Here is a 25,579-nt window from a genome sequence, read left to right as displayed (position 1 = left end):
CTCTCATCTGAAGTGTATGGGCACTTGTGTACCATAAGTGAAATGTGTGTGCACAAGTTATCTTTAACTCCAGTTACCAAGCAAGTAGATAACTTTTCAATATGGATTTTGCCTTGAGAGAAAATGAAAGGTAGGCCATGTTCTGGGTCCATTTCTGTTGTCAGTGTCCACTCTTAAGAAATAGTGAACATGAGTTCTGTCTTAGGGTTCCAAAGCACTCAAATATCAATGGATGATCTGTTCGTTGCTATCTTTTGCAAAGCATGTGGATTTTTTTTTTTGGCACCTGTTTTTTATCATGCTCTTCTTGGAACACTGCCCAAAATACAATTTTATCATGATACTGTTTGAAGAGCAGTTGAAGAACATACAGTATGTGGGTGATTTTAATTATTAGGATATTCATTAAAACAAAACCTTGATTTTTCTAGGTCCTAAAGTCACTGGAATGAAGGCTGAAACTGGTAACTGCCAAAATTATCCATTAATTATTATGCCTTTTTATTCATTTTTGGCTTTTGCTTTTTTAACATTCATAAATAATGCTAGGCTTTTTCATCCTTCCCAGTCATTGTCTATTATCCTTGCCTGAAATATAGCAAGAATTCTAGACTCCAGGCTAAAATTAATGTAGGTATAAAACAAGGAATGACTGTCATCCTCTGTTCTGGTATTAGTATTGGATAGTACAAAGTTGAGTTTCTGAAAAGAGAAAGTTTGTAGTTCCAAAAAAAGGGTATGGGCGGCCCATATATCTGTTAGACTGGAAGCCTGAATAAAACTGAAGTTGAGCACCTTCAATTGGGTTTACTGACATTTGCCAGTTGTAGTTTTAAGATTCTGGAGGCAGTGGTAGATAGAACCAAAGTTGTGGCTTATTCTTTGAGTGAGAAGCTAAAAGCTTGTATGCCTTACTGGTTTTACTCTTGTATTCTTATTTTATTTCAAAGAACAATCTCATACTCTGAGAACCGTGTACCTCTACAGATCTAATGAAAATTTAGACTTCACTTTTCTTTCTTGCCTAAGACTTTTGTACTCCAGTAAAATATTCTTACTGTTGTCTTTAAGTTTCAGTTTTCCTTGTTCATATTGCTGTTATGTTCTTGCATGGAATTTTCAGGTTCATTCTTACAGCGGGCATGTGAACTACTTAAGGCGTTTTCCTGTAGATTTCAGAGCATTTCATATTTAAGTTGCAAAGACTTGTGTATCCTTTACATCATGCAGCTGAATTGTAACAATGTGGATCCTACAAATAGTTTAGCACAGGCAGAACCAAGCTTGAGCAGCAGCGTGTAGAGCAAAAATCCATTAGTGCTATGTGGAGGAGAAAGGAACAGTCATTAGGATCTGTTTAGTAAGGGAGATGAGAAAAGGGAACAGAAGAATCATTTTTATTGTTGTCAGAGAGGTAACATCACAACACGTTAAATGGACAGGAGTGTTACAACACTATATGAGAGAAAGGAAACCACAAAAAGAGGAAGTGAGAGTATCTCAAGGAATGAAGAAAGCAGATAAGGTAGGCATGATTATGCTGTGGTTGCAACTCTCTGATGTTACTTTGAATGTTTCGAGCACCTAAGTAATGCCTGCTTCTACAATAAGAAATTCATGTGTGCTTCATAGACCTATGCCTGAGAGAAGTTAAAGTAAAGGCACAATGGGATTTGGTTCAGGAGGAAGAAGACAGCAAAGCAGAATACATTGGATGAAGGTGAAAGATGCAGCACTGATATAATGGTGGGAATTTTATTATAGGCCACCAAATCAGGAAGAGGACGTGGATGAGGCATTCTTCAAGGAAATGGTAAATCTATCTGAAAGCCGTACAGTGGTGTTGATGGGAGACTTCAGTTTTGCAGACACCTGCTGGAAGAATAATGCAGCCAAACAAAATGTTAGACTGGTTCCTAACTTGTGTGAGGGACAACTTTCTGTTCCAGAAGGTGGAGGATACAACTAGGAGATCATCCATCTTGGATCTTGTCCTGACCAACAGGGAAGAACTGGTGCAGGGTGTGAAGGTGATGGATGACTTGGGAGGAGGGAATCGCAATATAACAAAATTCCAGGTCCTGAGACGGGGAAAGCATGAGGTCAGTAATGTTACGATGCTAGATTTCAAAAAGGCAGATTTCATCTGACTTGAGGAGTTATTAGGTATTATCCCATGAGAAGACGGACTGAAGGATAAAGGCACCAAGGAGGGCTGGAAGCTTCTAAAGGGCACAGTTTTGGAAGCCCAAGAAACTGTCCCCACACAATGGAAATTAAAAGAAGAATGGCAAGAGACCAATATGGCCTCCCAAGGAGCTTCTAAAATCCCTCAAATGTAAAGGAAAACATGCAGGCAATAGAAGAATCTGCAGGACATTAAGGAAATAGGTAGAATCTGGAGGGACGAAATCAGGAAGGCAAAGATAAGGAACAACCTGCACCTGGTGAGGGAGGTTAAGGACATCAAGAAGAGGTTTGATAAGTATGTTGTCCAGAAAAGGACCAAGGAACCTGTGGGTCCTGTGTGAACAAGCCAGGGGGAACTCCTAACAGAAAATGCAAAGGCAGAGATACTCAACAGCTACCTTGCCTCAGTCTTCACAACAACAAAAAAAGCTGCAGCCAGACATCAATAAGGATTACCTGGCTAAGGAAGGCGGGAAGCTGAGGGAGGAGATTAATGAGAGATGCTCAGCTTTTGATGACTGAATGAATTCAAGTCAGCAGAACCTGATGAACTTTATACCAGGGTCTGAAGGAACTGGCAAAGGAGATCTTGGAGCCCTTGGCAAGGATCTTCATGAAGTCAGGGGAGATGGTTGAGGTACCAGAGGACTAGAAAAGAGCCAACATAGTGCCCCTTTTGAAGACAAAAAAGAGGCCCTGGGGCACTACAGACCAGTTAGCCTCACCTCAGTACCTGGGAAGTTACTGGAACATATTCTAAGGAAAACCATTTGCAAGCATCTGGAGGAGGAAAGGCTGATCACAAACAGCCAACATGGATTTATGAAAAACAGGTCATGTTAAACAAACTTGATTTCATTCTTTGACAGAGTAACTACTTGGGTGGATGATGGGACTGCTGTGGATATAGTGTATCTGAGCTTTTAATAAGGTCCCACACAACCTTCTCATAAAAAAGTTGGAGAAACATGAGCTGGACAAACTACTGTAAATTGGATAGAGAATTAGCTCAATAGCAAAAAGCAAAGAGTAATTCATGACAGGTCCATATCAGACTGGTAGGTGGTTTTGTGTGGAATTCCCTTGGGCCTAGTGCTGTTCAGCATGTTTATTAATGACTTGGGTCCTGGCACAGAAAGCTTCCTAAGCAAGTTTGCAGACTACATGAAAGTGGGAAGGATTGCGAACGTGCTGGAGGATCTGAGTGTGGTTCAGAAGGATCTTGACAGATTGGAAAGCTGGGCTAGAGCTAACAGGATGAAGTTCAATGAGGACAAATGCAAGGTGCTACACCTTGAGGGGAATAGTCAAAAACACAAATATAAAATGGGTGACATCTGGCTGAATGGCAGGACAGTGGAAAAGGATTTGGGAGTCTTGGTAGACCACAGACTCACTATGAGTCTGCAGTGTGATGCAACCATACAAAAGATGAATGTGGTTTTGGGATGCAGTCAATGCTTCTGTAAGCATTAGGTGCAAGACATGAGAGTTAATAGTGCCTCCTATACTGCTTAGACTTTACCTGGAGTACTGTGTGTGGTTCTGGACTCCACATTTTAAAAAGGATGTGGAGAAGTTAGAGAGGGTCCAGAGGTGGGCAACAAAGATGATCAAGGGCTTGGAAATCAAGGTATGTGAGGAGAGGCTGAAGGAGCTAGGCATGTATGTACAGCTTGCAGAGGGGACATGATAGCAGTCTTTAAATACTTGATGGACTGCCATAAAGCGGAGGGAAAGCACCTTTTTTCTCTTGCTGCATAGAGTAGGACATGGACCAGTGGCTTGAAGTTGCAGCAAAGTACATTTTGATTGGATATCAGGAAAAAACTCCTTCACTGTTAGAATAATGACACAAGGAAATAGACTGCTTAGGGAAGTTGTGGTGGTGTAGGTTGTAGCAGTGTTGTAGGCAGACAAGTTTCTTTGGGTAAATCTGATATCTTTTATTAGACCAACTCAATAGTTGGAAGATTTTATCTTAGCAAGCTTTCAGGTTTAAAAAACTTTTGTCAGGCTGAGGAAGCATCTGCCGTTGAGGAAGCACACACCAACTGCAGATGCTTCCTCAGCCTGACAAGAATTAAGCAAGGAAGAGCCTGGTGCTGCCCCAGCCCTCCCCACCTCCTGCCTGTGGCCCACTCCTTCCCTCACCACTGGGGCCTCAATCTGCCTTCCCCACCCCTTCCCCCACAGATTTACCTGTTGGGGGGCATGCCCCTAAATAATTGTTTCTTTCTCCGCCTCAATCTGCTCCCTCTTCCCTCCCCACAAACTGACTTGTGGGGTGGGCAGGTGCAAGTAGATCTTGGGGTTGCTTTTTAATTAAAAAACTGATCTACCCAAAAAGGTTGGAGACCACTAGTTTAGACTATGGATTGTATAGGACGGTTTGGGTAGGAATGATCCTGCTTCAGGTTAAGGGTTGGACTGGATGACTTCTGGAGGTCCCTTTCAGTCCTTCATCTCTATGATTCTGTGATATGATGCAAGACCCCAACAGTCATACTTCCTGCAATGCCACATATGCAACATGCAAGAAAGCAAGATCGTGGGATCCTGCATTGGATCCCATCGCTCCATATTGGTGGTGCACTGGTAAGTAGCAAGCTTGTCTCCCTGTGTTCCCCCAGCTGGGAGCCCTGATTAACTGACCAGGGCTCCCAACTGTAGGAGTGCATGGTACTCTGTGGCACTGGGGAATCCTGATCAGCTCAGGCACTCCCAGCCTCTGGATCACATGGGAGTCTTGAAAGGCTCCCACATGCTCCAGAGGATGGGCACTGGCCCACATAAATATGTGATAGAAACCAGGCACAAAGTTATTACATTTTGTGTACATTTGTTATTACATTTTAATAACTTTGTAACTTATTCCTTGTTTTCTCTTGCCATTAATTAAATGTATGGCCAGATCACTACTTAAGACATGATTAAACAGTTAATCACGTCTTAAGTGTGACATCTGTATGACGCCACGACACAGAATATTCAACAGGTGTAACATTTTGGTCAACACATACTCCCTGCTATCCTGAATTTTGATTTGTAGTTATTTACCTTTGCTTTCCTCTCTGATGTAGGTTCTAGGAAATTTACTGTAAAATGCATCATGCATATGAGCAATAAGTAGCTGCATACAGGTGCTCATTTTTACTTGTAAGAATTTATCCAAAATTCTTACTGGTAGAAAAATAGCCTGGGAGCTGGAGCACACATGCATTCCAGTCTTTTGGCTGGAGAGCAACACAGATGAGTGTGGTATGCAAATGTAATATGGTATAGATAGAAACTAACTATACCATATGGTAAACTCTGGTTAATTTACCCATGGGATAATTTGTCACTATGGTTTGATTTGATTCTCTTTTGATCCCCTATCAGTACTCCAACTCCTGATAGTTGGTCATTATGCCTGCTGACAGATGTGGACCCCCCCTACCCCCCAACAAAACAAAACAAAAGCCAAAAAACAGTGCTTTACCAGAAGAGGAATTGTGTCAGTTTGACGCAGCTTGTCCAGCATCTGTATAACTCACGTACTTCAGTGGGGCTTTTTGGCACTTGTATTTAATACCTTATTGAATCAATTTTTAGATAAAGGTGCCAAAAAGCCCCGCTGAAGTGCATGAGCTATACAGATTCTTGGGAGCCGGGTCAAACTGATGCAATTCTCCTTCTGGGTATATATTGCACACAGTGCAGGGGGTGCACTGAGCTGAAAGTAAAGTGCTGTTTTTTGGGTTTTTCTCTCCCATATCTGTAAGCACCTTACAGGACAGTTTACCCCATTATATGCCATGCGTGTTCCCCTTGGTATGGCAGATGAATGTTACTGTGTTCTGGTTGATGTCTTAACAAGTTACATAAATACTGCTTCATTCAGAATCTAGCCAGATGGCCTAATCCTGCAACTCTTGCATGAATAGTCTTTTGTCCCCGTACACTATTGCTGGATCAGGAAGGGGAGAGTATATTATTCTGTGTGAAGCACTTTGCACACCTTTACTACACAAACATTAGAATTAGTCACAGTAAGGTGCTTTATTTTCTATCTTGATTTCTTGGGGGCTTCCAACTTATCCTTTCATCACAATTAAATTATTTTTAGTAGGGGTTGGCTGATAGAGATTTTTGGGGGCTGATACCGATTTTTAAGGAGGCATATCGGCCAATACCGATATGATTTCCAATACAGCTGCGTGCATTTGGTAAGTCTGTTGTGGTAAAAGGGGAGGGGGAAGGAAAGGGGCGTGGGGAGGGCAGATCAATGTCCCCCATGGTGAGGGAGGGAGTGGGGTTGGTGCTATGCCCCTTCCTCCCCCTCCCCTTTCACCACAAGGGGCTATGCCCCTTCCTCCCCCTCCCCTTTCGCCACAACAGACTTACCAGCTGCATGCAGCTCTCCACACTTCCAGGCTGTGCTCCTTGCCACCTGCGTGCTGCGCTGTGACTGTGTCACACACGGGCATTTATCTGCCAAATTATTGGCCATATCATGCAGATTTCCAATATAGTCCATTTTCTTTGTATTGGTGACAATCGAATATCGGACTGATGTATCGGTGCACCTCTAATTTTTAGATGTTCAAAACCTGACATGCTACGTTTTATATAATACAGAATGCTATGCTAATATGTATTATGATTGTGTACCTATTTTTTTACAGTAGTTCTAAATTGAGACCAGAAACTTTATTAAGTACATGTACTAGAAATGTTGATTTCCTCTTTCCTGTTTTAGAGATTGCCTGGCATTTTGTACAGAACCAGTCTTTGCAAGTTTAGCTAATGTTCTTGGCTGCTGGGACAACCTACCTTCTCCTTTACCACCTGACATTAAGGAATATAAACTTTATGATGTGGAAATGAAATATGGCTTGCTTCAGGTACATCAATTATCTTTACAATTTTTTGCCTCTCTTGTGTTCATTACTGCCAGTTACTGTTTTAGATAGGCCTTAATCTAGCTAGCAGTTGTACACAAACTTAACTCTACATGCATGAATCATCCTGGGTTACTATAAGCACATATGTAACTTTTTAAAGGATTGGGATTTTATAATTTGTCTGAATTTGTTATCGATGTTTGTTAGGAATTACTTCTTTAAAAGCACAAGTTATTTGTGAGAGAGTTAAGGATCGGTAAATTAAAGTCTAAGTGGGCTCAATTCCTTTGATTAAAATGTAGTTGTTCCAATGCACACCTGTTAATATTTAATTTGCTTAAAGGATTATTTATAATAAAAGTATCTGACCATCGCATATGCTTTAATTAATTTTTTAATTAAGAGTTTATAATTTTTATAGCTTTGTAATTTTGAACAAATGGTAGTTTAAAAGATTTCAAAACCAGGCTACGTTTTTAAAATTAGAAAATTGTGTGGGTCATAATGTTTGATCAACTAATTTGCAGACTGCTGTTGAGAATCATAGAAAATTAATTTTGAACAAACTTTACAGTGTTTTTTGAAAAGGTTAGGAAATGGCCAGATTAAACTACCAGAACCAATATCAGTTGTGGATATTAAGCTGTGTGGAAAGTACTAGCTTCTGAAGAGCATATTGTACATGAAATAGTTATAAGGAGAGAGACCACAATGCTTCAAAGTCCCGTTGTAAACAGAAGTGATGACTGCCAGATGGAATGCTTTAAATTGCTACTATCTCTGCTCATCCTTCCCTGAAAAAGTGAAAATGGATTAATATATTTATCTTTCTTGTCTTCTTTTCCCTTTTTTTAGAAGATTGGTGACAATTCCCACTTTTAGGGGTGTAGCTTTTTGGTTTCTTTACCTTTTTCAACAGTATTTAAACATGTGACACATTTAAATATATGTTGTATTCATTTCCTCTGTCATTCCCCTCCCACCTTGATCTAGCCAGTGTTCTGTCTTCACACACACAAATTCTGTCTCTGCCCTGCTTGTTCCCATCCTCTCCCTTCCCCACAACCATACATATGCAGGTTTTTACCTTCTTTCTGTTGCCACTGCTTTGCTTTCCTGTGTGCTTGGAAAGCCTTCTGTGTCTGAGCACTCTGGTCCTGTCTTCCTGCCTTTCCCTTCTTGCAACTGAGTAATTATGCAATTGCTCCTTCTCCCTGCCATCTGCCGTTCATTTTTCTTTTTTCTTTTAAAGTGATCCACTACTGCCTGCCTCATTCTGTTGTCATCTAACATGTAAAAAATAAATAAATAAACCAACTAAAGACCCTAGTAATGTGCAGGCTTTTCTACTTGCACCTTTCCTCTTGCTAAAGCTACACAGGCACATAAGCTCTTCTGCATGCTTTTCTTTCCTTCATTTCTTCAGAAAGAACGAATGGCTACCCGTTTCTATTCAGTTTATTTACCTGATGAATGTTCTGCTCATCCTGGATAAGTTCTTCCTTCCGCTTTCCCAAATCCTGTGATCAACATTAGTAACTTCATCAATTAGTTCACCAGCTGCCTATCATTTACTTGAGATGCACTTATAATTCGACTAACATTGCTGAAAATTTATCTTTTTAGTGGATTTAGATTGAATGGTTTTAGCTAATTTGCCAATTTATGTTTGACCACAGGAAGTAAGAGACTGATGTCCTAGTGTCATACATATTTTGCAAGCATTTGAAAGAACATGTGGCAAAAAGCCCCTGATTTTAATTAATTAATTTATTTATATTAATGCTAGAGGCAGGGATTTTTGTTGGTGATACCTTTTATTAGTTCGGCTGTATGGTTGTATTGCATTCCAGTACTACTACCTATCTTTATTTACAGGTTTCTGAAGGTTTGTCCTTTCTGCACAGCAGTGTGAAAATGGTGCATGGAAATATCACTTCTGAAAATATAATTTTGAATAAAAGTGGAGCATGGAAAATCATGGGATTTGATTTTTGTATTCAGTCAACAAATCCTTCTGAACAAGAGGTACTGGGACTCCTGTTGTTGTCTGCTGTTTATTTTAAATGCAGATTTTTGCCTGAAACAGGCTGAATGAACTACAGATGGCACTAGCTCCTTCATGTTGTGGGCTCATGATTCTCTTTTATGGAGTCAGAGACTGTAGATTCTAGTAGTCCCTTGGAGTAAGCTGATGGGGGAGGGACGGGGAATGCCTTGTACTTTGAAAATGAGTTTGGTTTCATCCTTGTGCCACTACACATTTGTTATAAAACCACTCTACATTTCACATTTTTTGTTGAAAAGAAATACGAGAGTGAATTAATTGAAGGGAACTAAATACTTCAGGGAATTAGTAACAGGATGTAGAGATTATATCTCTGCAGAACACGCAGTGTAAATCCATTGATGGAGTAGAACAGAAGGTCATCCAGCCCTCCTCCCCTTCCCCTGCAGTGTTGCTTTTTAGGGCTGCAGGTCACCAGCCAAGGTTTGCACGAGGATGAACCAATATCAGCACAATGGGCAGGTCTGCTGTCCCACCCCTCAGTGCAGTGTGGATGAGATGGCTTGATACCCTTTCTTCAGATGTAAGTTCAGTTTCATAAAGTAAGAAGAGGTGTTTCATGTAACAGTTTATTCCAAGATTTAATTGCTACCTAAATATATAAATAGTTTTAAATTTTCATTACAGTCTGTAATTCTAAATCTCTGTACTTTGGCATAAGGTCTGCCACAGGGAGAGCAAATCTACTTAGCTTTCATAGGCTGACTTTGAGTTTTGCTTCATTCTTTTCCCATTTGGCTCCTGGTAAGTCTGAAGTAATTTGGTAACTGATCACTGTTGATTGAGTTGCTTATTTAAATTTCAATTTAAACATTTCAATCTGTGTATTCTTTCACTGTTTGTTCTTGCAGCTAAAGTTCCCTTGCAAAGAATGGGATCCAAACTTGCCATCCTTGTGTCTTCCAAATCCTGAGTATTTGGCACCTGAATACATTCTTTCAGTGAGCTGCGAGACAGCCAGTGACATGTACTCCTTAGGCGCTGTCATGTATTCAGTTTTTAATAAAGGGAAACCGATTTTTGAGGTCAACAAGCAAGATATTTATAAAAGTTTCAGTAGACAGCTGGATCAGGTATTTGCTATATTTGTAAATGCTTTACATTTTACGATAAGGAATTTTCTTATTCTCTCTGTGTTTAAAAGCAGTTACTATTTAAAGAAGAAATGAATATCTCAAGCTCAACATCCAGTTTAAAATAGTTTAAATTTAAAAGGCAAATACGTTACCTTTTAAAAAAAAATCAGCTTTACAAAATATGAATCATAAAAATAAGCAAACATTCAAAATGCCTGGATTAACTGCAGTACTGATGTTCTGCTTGGCTCCTTTATGGGCCAATGCTAGCATGTTCATGTAGAATACATTTCTGATGTACCAGTCTTCCTGTGCATGGAGCAGACAGATTAGCAGTGTCTGACTCAGTTCTTTGTTGGGAGGTAGGGAGAGCCACTGAGCATAAAAGCTCACCCTAAAGGTCAGAATGTGATCTCTTCCACCAGTAACCAGGAAGTAAAGAGAGTCATGCCACCTTTTCCTGTATTCTTCTCAGCAGCAGTGGGTCAGGGACATGCTCTCTCTCCAGCAGGCGGGGAGGTGGAGAAAAAAATTAATATTTCTTCAGCTGAAGGATGGAAAAGAAGAGAATTAGTTAGATGGATGTACCTTGTAACATGTCACACATAATGCTGCCTCATGGTATTTGGATCATAATGCAGTGATAGGATGTAATTGTTTAAATGGATTTTGGCGGCTATATGTGATGACTAAATGGCTTTGGCCATTGAAAGTGAGTCTCACAAATCTACACATTTGATAAACTCAAGATTTTTTTTAAAATCAGTACTAATTTGCTTCAGTACTGTAACAAAAAGGGTAGAAGGGACCATACCAGAAGCATTTATTTTCATACTTTCATTTATCAAAATGAAATATTACAAAACTTGCCTTTTATTGTAAGTAAACCAAATGCCCATCCAGAGGACAAAAATATACTCTTGCAAGAATTGTACTGAAGCTAGTTATATGTAGGATTTTCTTTATTTATGGTGCATACCCTTGAATTATTTATGCAGCTAAGTCGTTTAAGCTCCAGCGCTCTTCAGAATATACCGGAGGAAGTTCGTGAACACATAAAGCTACTGTTAAATGTAGCTCCTACAGTCAGACCAGATGCAGATCAAATGACTAAGGTCAGTGTACAGCAATCACTGTAGTTTCAAGAAATTTGTTAAATAATCATTGATTTTTAAAAGTAATTAATATAGCCACTGAGGAGAGGGGAGTTTAGCTGTTATCTCTTCAGTTGAAGGCTATTATCTACAGTGCACCAATTATCTTTTGTTTTGTGATGACTTGCCCTTTTTTTTGAAAATGAGCACCTGTTTCCAGTACTTGGTAAACAGAAACCATCCCCTCATAGTCTTGCATGAGGTGCACACTTGCTATTTTTCAGCTGTCTTTAAAAGACTCGCACTAAAATGTTTTAATTCTTTTTATAACATTGACATTTAAAAAACTGGGAGGCTCTTAAGGCTGTAAAGTGAAATGGTCAGGAGTCAGGAAATGTAAGAGTTACCCTGACCAACTGCTTGTTAAATACGCTTGGGTGTAACTGAAAATATATCTGAAGCATGTCTGTCCCAGTTAGTTATGATGCAGTAAATGAGTCATGGGTTAAGTATTCTTACAACTACAGTTTTAGTTTTTCAAACCCATCATCTGCTTTTTCAACATGATGGCAGAGTTTGGAAATGAGTGCCATGATGGCTACCTTGCTTTCTAAATCTATTCCTGTTTGTAGGGTGGCATTGCTCATTATTTTTCCTCATGGCCTCGTGCATAAAAAGGAATTGGGAGGAACTGGCTTTTAGAGGAGTGGGCCCCCATCAACACAAATTCTTCCCTACCACTTGCCCCTCTGCTGTCTGTCTGCTCACTTCCCCCTGCCACTTGTTACACCCACCATGACTGCATCCCCCACCCCTTGCTCCTCCTACTGTACTACCAGATACCACTGCTGCATCCTCCCCACCCCTCCTGTCCCCCCAACTGCTGCTTGCTCTACAGTTCCATCCTTTCTGTAGCAATGGGCAACAGCCAGAAGGGGGGCAGAGACAGTGGGTGAACAGTGGCTGTGGTCCAACCCTGACTCAAGATTAGGGCCAGAGTTAGAGCTGCAGCAGCTGCCTGTTTGCCGCCCCCCCCCATCCCCCCCATCTAAGAAAGTGGGCCTTTTCCACATATTACATATGGGATAAAACCTTGACTTGAATGTGATTAAATATGGTATGTAAAAATTTACTTTTCCTATTGTTAGTTGCAGCCACTTAACTATAGAAGTTTGTTGATGTATAGTGCATTTGAGAAGGTGAATATATAGTTGTACATGTGGTATATTTATAATAGCATTGACAGTGGTTTCCCTCCAAGTATCACACTTTTTATATTCTTATTTTAGATACCCTTCTTTGATGATGTTGGTGCAATGACACTACAATATTTTGATTCTTTATTCCAAAGGGATAATCTTCAGAAATCACAGTTTTTTAAAGGGCTGCCAAAGGTTCTGCCAAAACTCCCTAAGGTATGTTTTCTTAAAGGGAGACTGAAATAATGACTGAAGAAGGTCATGTCTGTAGGCACTCCTAATATTCTGAAAGCAAAAATGTTGGAGTCTGTACCAGGTAGTGCCACAAAGGACTGTGTAGAGGGGTCATCAGAACAGAGTAAGAAAGACAGACATGAGGAACTCCGATTTAATGGAAGTATCCTGCAGCTTTCAATATGCCTGGAAAGGGAGAAAGAAATGGCAGTGTTGAGCTCTCATCCTAGCCAAATTTGCCTTAATGCCACTGCTTACCATCCTCTTCCTGTAGTCATTGTTTGGATCATTCACACTGCTTTACAGACCCTGCAGGCACTGCTTTACAGACTCTGCTACATGATTGCAAAAGTTGTATCCTTCCCATACATTAGGACTAACTGAGCTCTTTGCAGAGCCACTCAATAGTTCTCTGCTCTTTAGCGATTATACGCTGTCATCCCTTGAGGGATTTAGCTCAGCATTATGGCAACACTCACGGTCAATCTAGAGAGTGAGTCTGTCTGTCTAAATTTCTTCTATATGGTAAGTCAGGCTCTGACTGGACAAGTCTTCTTCCCTTGTGTGTTGTCATATATTTTATAGTTGTGAAACATAAAGCAAGAAAAACACTTGTTTACTGTTCTTCATATTCAAATTAACTTTATTTTTGAAGTATACAGTATAAAGCTCTAGTGTAGGAAGAGCTCTTATTTAATAGTGTATTTTCTAAAACAGCAACTCTTTTCCCATTGGTTAAATAATGTTGCGACACTTTGGAGTTGAGCGAAGTCTCCAAAAATTTTGCGGAGGGTGGTAGAAGGATACAGGGAAGATCATAGGATATTAGGGTTGGAAGGGACCTCATGAGATCATCTAGTCCAGCACCCTTCTCAAGGCAGGACTCGAACTTAAGTTTTTCCCTGCCTCCTTTGATCACGTTACATTAACTTAAATAGCTTCCACACAGACTTCTGGTATGATTATCATTTTGGTAGCTTAGCATATGATTATTCGTAATAGGTACTTCTTCAGGATTCTCACAAGCTGATGAAGTAGGTGCAAAGCTAGAGGAGGAGGAGGTGTCTAAGAATGCATTTTTTTACGCTTTGCGGAGAAACATACATATTGTATAACAAATTGTAGAATTCTTCAACAGATTAATTTTACACTGATAAAACTTTTTATAGTCTTTAGGAAAATACATTACATGGTTTAAGCCTGGGTGTCAACCATACGGCCCGCGGGTTGGATCCAGACTACGGAGCCCTGTGATCTGGCATCATGTGAAGTCAGTTTGGTATGCAGGCTAGACCCCTTAGTGCACAGGAGGTTCAGTCCAGGGTACATGCTGTAAGCATGCTGTAAGCAATGTCCACCCCAAACTAGCCCTCCGTGTTAGCTCCAGGGCTGTTCCAGATGTGGCTGTGCCAAAACTGGCACACAGGGACAGTCTGGCAGGGCAGTATGTGCTCTGTGCTGATTCTGTCCTGAGCAGTGTGTGCCCTGTGCATGCCGTGTACAGCACAATCTGGCCCTGCTCCAGGGCTCATTCTGCATGTGGTGCATGGGGCAGACACAGGTCAAATACTGCGTGGGGTGCCTTGCTGAACCAGTCCTGCATGCTGGCTCCAGTGCACATGGATGGCCTGGGGGCTGAATCTGGACTAGCCCCGGAGCCAACACACAGGTCTGATCCAGCAAGGCATCTCATGTAGACTGTGTACCACATGCCGAGTCCGCTCCAGAGTGGGAACAGCATATGCTGCATGCAGGACTGGACCAGGTTTGCATGCACCTGCACAGGGGACCAGCACAGGCATAGCCTGATATGGCTCATGGACTGGCCCAGCAACCCTCATTCAGCAGGTGGTGTATGACTTTATCTGAAATAGTCTTTAGCTAGAATTTACAGTTAATTGGCTTTTTCTTGGTTTTTAAAACAGTTGTCTGAGCTTGAACCTCTAACAGGGAAATACAAACATACTAATGCTTCAAAGAGTAAATTGAAAGTATTTTTCAGATCTGATTACTGTTTGTTTTTCCATCTTTCTATAAACGTTACTTTTTAAATGTAAGAAAGCAACACTTTGAATTAAAATTGGAATCTTACTGCTTTACAATGCAACATAACACATCTTTATTTTTTTCTCAGCGTGTTATAATCCAGAGAATTTTGCCTTCTTTGACCTCAGAGTTTGTGAATCCTGATATGGTACCCTTTGTTCTGCCTAATGTTCTTCTGATTGCTGAGGAGTGCACCAAAGAAGAGTACATCAAGCTCATTCTGCCTGATCTTGCTCCTGTTTTTAAACAGCAAGAACCAATCCAGGTACATAAATAGAATTCCAGCAGCTTTTTTTAACCAGGGCTTTCCCTGGAAGAAACCCTATCAGTCTGTTTCCTTGTTCTAATCCTCTACAAATTTAGTCATCTTGGCTCTATAGTTATCTAGAGACATCAGTTTTGAGTAAGCCAAGAACAATTTTTTGGAAAATTTGCAGATTGAGGGCACCTACACACAAGCACGGAGGCTGCTTCAACATGCTGGAATTCCAGTGTGTTGGAACAGACTTGATTAATCAAGTCTGCTGGAGCATGGCAATTACCGTGCTCCAGCAGCCTCCTGCATCTTATGTATCAGCATCCCTGTGCTTAAAAATGGTGGTAGGCATGCTTGAAGGGCTCTGAGGGCTCATCAGATGCCCTCAGAGCATGTGTAAGAATGGCCTCGGTTTTCTCTAGTACACTTGCCTTTGACTGTACCAATGCAGGAGCTACTCCAAGTGAACACACTTAGCACACACTGGCCGCATCTACACAGCAAAGAGGTTGCAAGTGGCTGTGGAGGACAGGCACTAGATGGGAACAAATGGTTGTGGGGCAAGGAGTGGGGTTCAGGCTGCCAGCATTCTCTGCTGCTGCTTTCCCCACCACAGCAATGGAGGAGGATAAATTTAAGATGAGCCTCCAGTAATTAAATTAGACTCTATGCATGGAAAATTATAACAAATTTATACTTTTCTATACATAGAATCGACTTATTGGGAGGATCAAAGTTGTGTTGGATTTGAGTAAACACTGTAACTTCTCCTGTAGATAGTGGAGGTTGCTCATATGCATCTAAGAGGAAGAATTTTACTCAAGGTTTCTTGAAAACCAGGTATTTTGTATAATAGTATGTAAATAAGTGATTTATTTATTTATTTTTGGTGTACGGAGTGTAACCAAAGACTGTTTTGTAATTGGGAGCCAGAGTCTACTAACCTTGATTTTTATTTTTTTCCCCCCCTCCCCAATCCCCCAAATCATTCTAGAATACGTTTGATTTGTTTAATTTTTGTTTCCTGTTTTAAAAATGTAATAGCATACCCAGGTGTATTTTTTGTCTTCCATGCCTTCAGGCTAGCAACATGGTGAGTGTTACAAGAAAACTAATAATGTTTTTAAAATATTTATAATAAACTTCAAACGGAAAGTGTGATGTTGCCAGAAGTAAAACCTGTAATATCTGAAGTGTTTTTTCCCCTATAGATTTTATTGATTTTCCTGCAAAAAATGGACTTGCTACTAACCAAAACTCCACCAGATGAAATAAAGAACAGTGTTCTACCAATGGTTTATAGAGCCTTAGAAGCACCTTCAATTCAGATTCAGGTGCAGTAAATGCTATATCTCTTTAATGTTGTTTAAAATGTTAGTTCCTCTTTTGCTTTTGAAGGAACCTTTCAATTTCTGTCACTAAATTTTTACTTTTAGAAGAGGACCTTAATGCCTGTTCAATATCTCTTAAAGCATATGGATTAACACCACTGCATATTGTGGGAATCTTTTTCCTGTTTACAAGAAAAAAATCACTTAGGCATCTGTGTTTTATTAACAAGACATCTGTGTTTTATTAACAAGACATAATTTTCCGCCAAATGAACATCGCTAGTGTTAGAGTGATTGTTGCCAGTTTAGGCTGGTTGCCTAAATAAGTATTTACTCTCTATTCATACCTTATTATTCTTCTGATTTAGCCCATTGGAATTTACCCTTATGTTCAGGCATACAATTATGCACATATCTCTCTAGGGAGAACTGGATACACAAACCATTGGAAAATTGCAAAGCTAATGATCCCAGCCTAGAAATCCTTAGAAAGCCTACGAGTCTAGAAATCATGAGGGAAAGTAATGGATAATTTGGCTGATGAGAAGTTTCTCGTAGCTAGCATATGGTTAACCAGGTTTTACTTGTCTCAGTGATATTATTTTTATATAATTCGTAGAAATTACACAAATTAGATTTTTCTTAAATGATTAAATGTGTAATGCTTGTTTGACAGTTTAGATTTTGGTACTTGTTTGTGCTTCTTCACAGAGTTGTTGATGTGCGTTTGTTTGGTATGTTATAGTAAAATATATTTTTAAATATTTTCATCACAACTTTTCAAAGAAACTTTTTCACAAAGCAATCTTTCATGAAATGCAAGATGTTCTTGTTATCCAAATATTTTGTAGTAACTACACTAATCTACCCTATTGTTTTTCAAAAACATCCTCAAATTTTATCCTAACTAGTTTTAAATTGGAAGTTAGAAATCAGCGCTAGACTACCTTAATTAATTTCCCTAAAGGGGTGAAATTGAGATACATTAACTGATTGTTTAGAGTATATTTTACTAGTTTTGAATTGAAATGGATGTTTAAAAACTAATATGGTATATGTTTCTTTACAGGAGCTTTGCTTAAACATAATTCCCACATTTGCTAACCTAATAGACTATCCATCAATGAAAAATGCATTAATACCAAGAATTAAAAATGCATGCTTACAAACTTCTTCTCTTGCCGTAAGTAAACTAGTGTTTCTGATCTGTACTTTTCATACTCCCAAATACTGAAAACTGTGTTTAAAAATCATTTTGGCTTTTCTATTTTATTTTACCATTATTAATATGCCCTGAATCCTATGAGGGCAGTTAGTTGCTGTATTACAATAATCCAGGCTTTTCTTCATTGTTTTTTGATCAGAAACCAGTAAATAACCCCTTCCTTTGTTTCAATGATGCAAACAGTTATTAAAAAAAAAACCTGTCCTGGATTATGTATTTTATGAAATTTCTAATAGCTAAAGAGCTGTTTGGTGCTCTTTAATACAAATTGTACAGACTTATTTCAGAGTAGGTTGTATTTCAAATTGTGGTTCTGTAGCTTTTTCAGTGCTTTTGTGGTTGTGTAGCTTTTAGCCTTTTTTCCATTACAAAGTGGAAACAGTTGGAATGACTGAGTATTCTTATGTTTAAAATTCAGTCTGTTTAAAGTACCATTTTAAGACAACCCTGAATTTAAGGTGGTCCCCCCATAATTAGATTCTGTACATGGAAAATTGTATAAACTTGTTGTAATTTTCCATGTATTCAAATCTAATTACTGGGGGGGTGAGGGGGGGTCATCTTTAATTCATCCCCCTACTGCTGTGGAGGAGCAGGCAGTTGGGGGAGGTAGTATGGGGATGTCAGTTTTCCCCCTGCTTGTGCCTGCCCCCTGCTGCCTCTGCTCCCCCCCTCTTCATTTTCCCCCCACACTTCTGCTTCATGCTGGCAGGTTCCATCCACGCTGAAGCCTAGGGCTCTGAGCATGGCCCTAACCCCACACCCTAGCACACCTGCAAGTTATGCACTGCTGCTACAAGGCAGAGCTGGGCTGTAGCATGGACAGAGCCTGCTGTTTCAGAGCAAGGATAAGAGGGGGAGGGAGATAGGTGGGCAGGAGTGCAGAGGCAGCAGGGTTGTGGGGGTAAGGAAGGCAGGGTGCAGAGGCAGTAGCACAGGATGGGGCAGGCAGCAGCTGCTTGCCCCCTTCTCCCTTCCCCTGCCCCTACTATCCTCATACTCAATTCTAAGATGACAGGCTTTGCCCCCCCTCCCCTCCCCATGTTAAATGGAGGAGGTGGGGCATCTTGTCTTATAATTGAGTAAATGCAGTAATATGGCATTTCAGTTCAGTGGGTTTCATGCATAGTTCCAAGTTACATTAAGTATAGTTTCTCTCTAAGGAAAAACACAAGATACAAGCTGTGACTATAGGAAGGAGCCATGCATTGTTTCTCCTGTTCCTTCCTTGGGGCTTTTGTCTCTTGAAAATGGTAACTTGGTAGCAGTCTTCAAAATTGGAAAGGTGCTACGTAATAGTCTAGAGCAAAAATGTATTTGGATCACAACAAAAGTAGTATCACTGTGGAACAGCAAGTTTTATTTTCTCTAGTGTAAACTAATCGGTTAAATTCTTTAAGCATTTTCTGTTGAGATTCTACCGAATAGTTCAGATTTGATTACCTTTCAATAGGTCTCATTCCACTCTTAGGTAAGATTTTTTTTTTTGTCAAGCAGGGGGAAGAAAGCACATTTTCTTTTCTTTTTCACTCTCCTCCCCCACCCATTGGAAATTTGCCATTAGACATTTTTTTTACAAGGTGCTCTGATGTTTTAGCATTGTAGAAATGCTATCTTGAAACATTATGTTTAAACATATTGTATTAAAGGACCAAAAATCTCTTATTGGATAGAACTTGATAATTTTGTAAAAATGTAACGTCACAGATTCACGGAGTTGGAAGGGACCTCAAGAATCATGCAAATCTAATTTTCTATAGAATTTAACGAGTTATATGTATTCTTTTTAAAAGACTAAATATTTTATGTAGTGCTGAAATCATATTCCTCTTATGATGCAGGAAATGTGTATGTGGAACAAAATGGAGTTTTACACAAGCCTTTGTCCTATCTGCTATTTAGCTCTGCTGTGTGTGCTTCTCTTCCAGAGACCTGCAGAAGGTTTCTGTGCTTCTGAAAGCTTGTCTGAGTCTCTCCCAACCATGCAATTGGTCCAATAAAAAAAAATCACCCACAAAAATCCTTACATCTGTTAAATATATTGTATATATTGTATATGCTTCTAGGAAAAAACCCAACTTGGACACATTGCCTAACTTTTGTTTCATATGCAATAGGTTCGTGTAAACTCACTAGTGTGCTTAGGAAAGATTTTGGAGTACTTGGATAAGTGGTTTGTACTTGATGACATTCTGCCTTTCCTACAACAAATTCCATCCAAGGAACCTGCAGTACTAATGGGAATTTTAGGTAATAAATAGTTTTTACTTTAATCTTCTTTTAGTGCTTTGATGTAGCAATCTTACATATACTTTGATAAGTCTGTATGTTTCATAGTTGAAAATTTGTGCAGCAGCCTATTAGAGGTACCTAATTGGGCTGTACAAAGCTTTGGATGCTGATTCATTTCGGAGGAGATTTGGCCTGATTTGGCGGCTGAATCTCCGAATCCGAATCAAATCAGGAGACCAATAAAAAGGTCGAAATCGATTTGGAGAGATTTGGAGATTCAGGTAGTCCCCACTTGCCATTGCAGGGAGCTGGACCCTGACTCCCTGCCAGTAAGTAGGTGGCAGCGGGGAGAGGAGCTGAAGGAGGGGGAAGGGGACCATGGGGGGATCCCCACCAGGCCCCATCCCTTGTCTGTTCCCCTAGCCCCCCTGAGCACCCCCTGACCCTCTCCTGCTCTCCCAGCCCTGTCAATGGCTGCCCCACCCAGCCCCAGCATCCTAGTGCTTTAAAAAAACCCCTAGTCACTGTCTGCTGCAGCAGCCATCAGGACCTCTGGGGGCTCGTGGCAGAGGTCTCCCCACATAGTGTGGGGCAGTGAGGATCACCCCCCCGCCTGGCAGGAACCAGTGAGTGCGAGTCTTTTTTTTAAAGATCCGGGACTCTGGGGCTGGGTGGGGCAGCCATTGATGGGGCTAGGAGAGTGGGTGGGGAATGGGGCCTATTTGATTTGGAGATTCGGCCGATTCAGCAGCAGCCAAACCTCTGAATCGGATTCAGCCAAATCAGTTCGAGACAGTGATTTGAATCGCCAAATCAAATCACTGTCCCCTGAATCGGCCGAATCCAAAGCGAATACTAGCTGCTTTGCACAAGTCTAGAACCTAATTTCTTAGGCACATCCTTTTTTATTACAAAATCCATTCCTGATACTGCTTGTAGTCCGTCACAAACATCTTCCACAGCAGCTGGTCTGTGTAACTTCTGTGGATCCTCCAGGTATTGAAGTGATGTGAATTTGCTTGAGAACAGCTGTGTACATTGCTCTTGGGCACATTCAAATAGCCTTGACCTGTGTTTCTCTGTATAAGCAAAAAGAGGGCAAGAGCTGTGTCTGGAAGTGGGAAGGCATGTAGAATGAAGCTCTAGCTGTGGGTTTGGTGGCATAAAATTTTATCCTAATTGGTAGCATTAGTTAAAGTTGTCTCCTGTCCATGAAAGAATTGTGGTTTTATCCTACCTGATCCTTAACTATATGGTGCCCAAACTGCTCAGGTACAAGAATCCTAACATGGGGGTCATGTTTATGTTCATCCTGCCATCTCTTTCTTCCCCATTTACCCCCATATGTCCTAAGTCAGGAGCTGAATCTTTGCTGGCTGGCTGATAGGCCTTTTTTTATGACAGCCATAAAAAAAGCATATTCCAGAGCTTTTCTTCTGTTTGATCTTTACAGTTACAGTTCATGCATTTTCAGCAAATGGGCGATTTAAACAAGCAAGTATTCTGCTATATGAAATCTATGCCCTTGTAACATGGTACAGTATAACCTTATGAATCTGGCATTCTCAGGACCGAGCAACTGCCAGAAATGTGAAAATTCTGGATTTTTGAAACCAGAGTGGTGGCCAGTGGGGTGGGGGTAGCGGCAGCTGGTTCCAGAGCAGCAGTCGTACATGGAACAGTGACACAGGGTGGTGGATGGTGGCAGCAGCTGGCGCATGCAAGCTTCCCCCTCTGCTGCTCCGGAACTGGCTGCTGCTACTCCCCAAAGGAGTGTAGTTTTATAAAGTGCTGGATTTTCAATAATTCTGGATTGGTGGGATTGTACTGTATAAGTTTACTAGGCTTAAAATTAGATCCATCATCCATGTTTGTATCCATTTTTTCAATAGGTTTTTTTATTTCAAGAGAAAGGACCATTAGATTGTCTTGTCTCACTTTGTATTTAACACAGACCTAACTTTCCTAAAAGAGTTACTGTAGAACGCAGAGAGAGAGTGAGTGGCAAATTTTCAGAGAAATACCAGGGGTAGCATCCGTACTCAAAATACAGAGTGTTGCTTCTGTTCCATAGCCATAGTATATAGCCTTGAGTCACTAACTTCTTGCTGCTGCTGTTCTGTATGTTATAAAAGAGGCTTCTTTTTGTAGCCAGATTACATTGGAGTTTTCTGTTTTTACAGAATCATAAAAAAAAAATCAGGCTGGAAGGGACCTCAGGAGGTCAACAAGTCCACACCTCTGCTTAAGGCGAGATTGCCTCTGTTTAACCCATCCCAGACGAGTGTTTTTCCAACTGCTCTTAAAAACGTCCAAGGATGGTGATTCCACAAACTCTCTAGTAGCCTATCCAATGCTTAACTACCCTTATAGCTAGAAGTTTTTCCTAATAGAGAACCTAAATTTTCCTTGCTGCAGTCTTAAGACTGTTGCTTTTTATCCTGTCCTCTCAGCCAGAGAGAAAAGTGTGTCATTATCCTCTGTATAACCATCCTTTAGATAGTTGAAGGTTGTTATCAAATCCCACCTCAGCCTTCTCTTCTCCAAACTTAATCCTAAATAAGGGATGGAAGGTACCTAGTTCTTTCGACCTTTCCTTGTAAGTTTGATGTTTTCCAGAGCACTAATCATTTTTGTTGCTCTCACCTGTATTCTTTCCAATCTGTCCTTGTGTGTCTTGAAGTATGGTGGCCAAAGCTTGACAGTTCTCCAGATGAAGCTTCTCGAGTGCCACAGAGAAGAAGGATCTCTTCCCTTTATTTTCAAGTGATACTCCTATTGATCTTCCTCTTCTTTCTGACATACTTCTGGAATGTTTTTAGTTGCCTTTTTCATCCCTTGCTAGTTGCGTCTCAGTTTGTGCCTTGGCCTTCTCAATTTTATCCTTGCCTGCCCATCCAATACTTTTATACTACTCCCACATAATATGGTCAAGTTTCCACATTGTGTAGGATTCCTTTTTGAGTTTCAGCTCGTTGAAGAGTTCGCTATTTAGCTAAGTTGGACTTCCTGTTCTTACTTCACGTCAGGATAGCTTGCTCTTATGCCCATAATATGGCCCACTGGACTTCTTTTCCCCTTAGACTTGCCTCCCAGGGGATCCTGCCTACCATTTCCCTGAGTTTAGATTTGCTTTTCTGAAGTTCAGTGTTGAATACTTGTCATTTCATGGTTGTTACCCAAGTTGTCTTCCACTTTTCTTCCTCTATGTGAACAGCAAATCAAGACAGCGTCTCTAACACCAGTATGAAAAAGTTATCCCCAACTTACTCCACAAGCTTGGCCTCCCTGTGCTGTGCTGTTACCCTTGCAGTTTGGCCTGCCTGTGCCCTGCTGTTACCCTTTTATGGAAATTGAAGTCCACAATGAAAATCGGGTCCTCTGTGACTTGATAAAAATACCTTCTATTCTATAGCAGATGCCCACCATGACATCAGCCTTGCTGTTCTCCCCTCTTATCTAGACCATAGTTTTTCAACAGGCCTATCTCTCACTTCATACTGCATTTCACAATAAGTGTAACTTTTCTACAGAAAGCAATCCCATCTCCCTTTTTTCCTTGCCAGCCTTTCATGAACAAATTTATATTCCTCCATGACAGTACTCCTTCCTTTCAAACTATCTCACCATGTCTTCATTATCCCAATTACATCATACTTCCATGATTGTACTAAAAGAATTCTATTGTAAATTCAACCAAGTTCTATCACCTGTCTCCTAAGAAGGTAAGACTTTTCTTCTCGGCGATTTCAGTGCTAGAGGGGTCAGGGACTCTGAGCTATGGAAAGAAAAGCTCATAAAGGAAGGGTGGAGAAAGTAAATTCATATGGCATTCTTCTGAGTAAGCGTTCAGAATGTGATCTCATCATCATCAAACATCTTATTATTCCAAAGCAACAATGGAAAACATCATGGATGCGCCCCCACTCAAAACACTGTCACCTGATTGATTGCATCATAGTTTGTGCATGGGACTGCCATGTCCATACCAGAGCTACGATCGCCACAGATGGCTGTGGGAAGGATCATTGTTTGATATGTCCCATCAAATCTATTTGTGTAGCTCTAAAATGACACGGAAGCAACCAAGGGAGAGGTTCAATATCATGGTCTTGAAAGACCCTGTTAAAAGTGATCCTCTGCAGCAGTGCCTTGGTGAAAAACTCTCCCACCTCCCTGGTCATCTTGATACTGAGGAACACAGAGATCTTTACATGGCCTTCATTGACCTAAGGCCTTTGATTCAGTCAACAGAGAGCCCCTGTGGAAGATCCTGATTTTGAGTGCCCACCAAAATTTATCATTATCAAACTCTTTCATGATGATATGACAGCAACCACCCTAAGCAATGACTCAGAAACAGACCTTTTCACTATTAGAACTAGAGTCATGCAAGGATATGTGATTGCACCAACATACTTTTCCATCTATATCACAGCTATTCCACATCTCATCACTAGTAAATTTCCATCTGGAATTAGCATCCCAGTATTTCATGAAAATCCAAATCCAAGATAACTAACACTTCCATTACTAAATTTCAGTACACTGACAATTGTCATGTGTGCCAACTTAGTTTAAGAACTCCGCTCTTGATCACTTTTGTGAAACGTATGAAATGCTTGGACTCGCTGTCAACTTCACAAAAACCAAGATACTTAATCAACCCACCCCAAACTAGCCAACTGCTCCTCTACATATTATAATTAGAAGGTAATCATTTGAAAATGTTGAATATTTCCCCTACTTGGGTAACCACCTTTCCCAAAAAGGAAATATGAACAACAGTATTCAACACTGGATAAAATCTGCCAGTTCTGTCTTTGGTCATGTCCAAAAATATGTGTTCAATGAAGATGATATCAAGATTCAGAAAAACTTGTCTACCAGGCTGTTGTCCCTACCCTGTTGTATCAGTGTGAATCTTGGATGACATAGCAAAAGCAGTTGAAAGCTTTGGAATATTACCATCGGTGATATCTTCAAAAAGTCCTCTATATTAACTGGAAGAACAGAAGAATAAATACCAGCATTCTGGCTCAAGCAAACACCACCAGCATTGAAGCTATGTTTATACGACACCCTGTTGCTCAGGACGTCGTATAAGAATGCCTGACAACTGATCCCAAAACGGGTCCTGTACTTCCAAGTTATCGATGGACACTGCTTTAGCTGTGGGCAAAAGAAGAGATTCACAGACTTCTTGAAGGCCAGCCTGAAGAAATGAAATATTAATATCAACACCTGGGAGACTGAAGTACTGAATTGTCCCCAGTGCCGCCTTGGTGTATCACAAGGCATTGATAGCTTTGAACAAATTCAACTGACTGTGGAGGTAGATAAGAGAGGCAAAAGGAAAGAGCGGTGGCCTGACATAACAAACACTTCTTCCTCCCAGAACTATTTGTGACATCTGCAGTCAAACATGAGAATCTTTGATTGGCCTCTTCAGTCATCTGCAGGCTCACTGATGACTTCCCTGTTTTACTGGAAGACTGTCAACCTCATATCAAGGGGCTGCCCACAAGGAGGAATTCTAATTTTGGATTATTCCCTATACTTCTTGCATTAGTATATAAACATCTAGGGTAATTAGCCCATGGCAGTAATTTGTCTCTAAGAATAGTTTTAAGGTTCCCTATTGCCCCCTTTTTCTAGATTTTATTTATTTATTTTTTATCTAGGCTACCTAGCTTTTTACTTACTTCCTTTTTTTGTCTCTGCCCTGTTGAACCTAAT

At 40.4% G+C, this 25,579-nt stretch overlaps 1 protein-coding gene across 3 annotated transcripts in view; it reads left to right on the top strand.

Annotated features, from left to right (window-relative positions):
* Nucleotides 1-25,579, top strand: part of SCYL2 (SCY1 like pseudokinase 2) — a 64,028-nt gene that overhangs the window by 25,728 nt on the left and 12,721 nt on the right. For all 3 annotated transcript variants that reach the window (XM_059726318.1, XM_006273958.4, XM_059726317.1), the window contains exons 4-12: nt 6,935-7,079; nt 8,958-9,107; nt 9,999-10,220; nt 11,222-11,338; nt 12,607-12,732; nt 14,885-15,061; nt 16,264-16,386; nt 17,453-17,566; nt 19,726-19,858. In XM_059726318.1, the coding sequence (XP_059582301.1) occupies nt 6,935-7,079; nt 8,958-9,107; nt 9,999-10,220; nt 11,222-11,338; nt 12,607-12,732; nt 14,885-15,061; nt 16,264-16,386; nt 17,453-17,566; nt 19,726-19,858 (1,307 nt within the window). The remainder of the gene's footprint in view (nt 1-6,934; nt 7,080-8,957; nt 9,108-9,998; nt 10,221-11,221; nt 11,339-12,606; nt 12,733-14,884; nt 15,062-16,263; nt 16,387-17,452; nt 17,567-19,725; nt 19,859-25,579) is intronic.

This window comes from Alligator mississippiensis, chromosome 4 (assembly GCF_030867095.1).
Source record: "Alligator mississippiensis isolate rAllMis1 chromosome 4, rAllMis1, whole genome shotgun sequence".
Lineage (NCBI taxonomy): Eukaryota > Metazoa > Chordata > Crocodylia > Alligatoridae > Alligator > Alligator mississippiensis.
The sequence above is the reverse complement of the archived record's forward strand: the minus strand, read 5'-3'. Positions and strand labels throughout refer to the sequence as shown.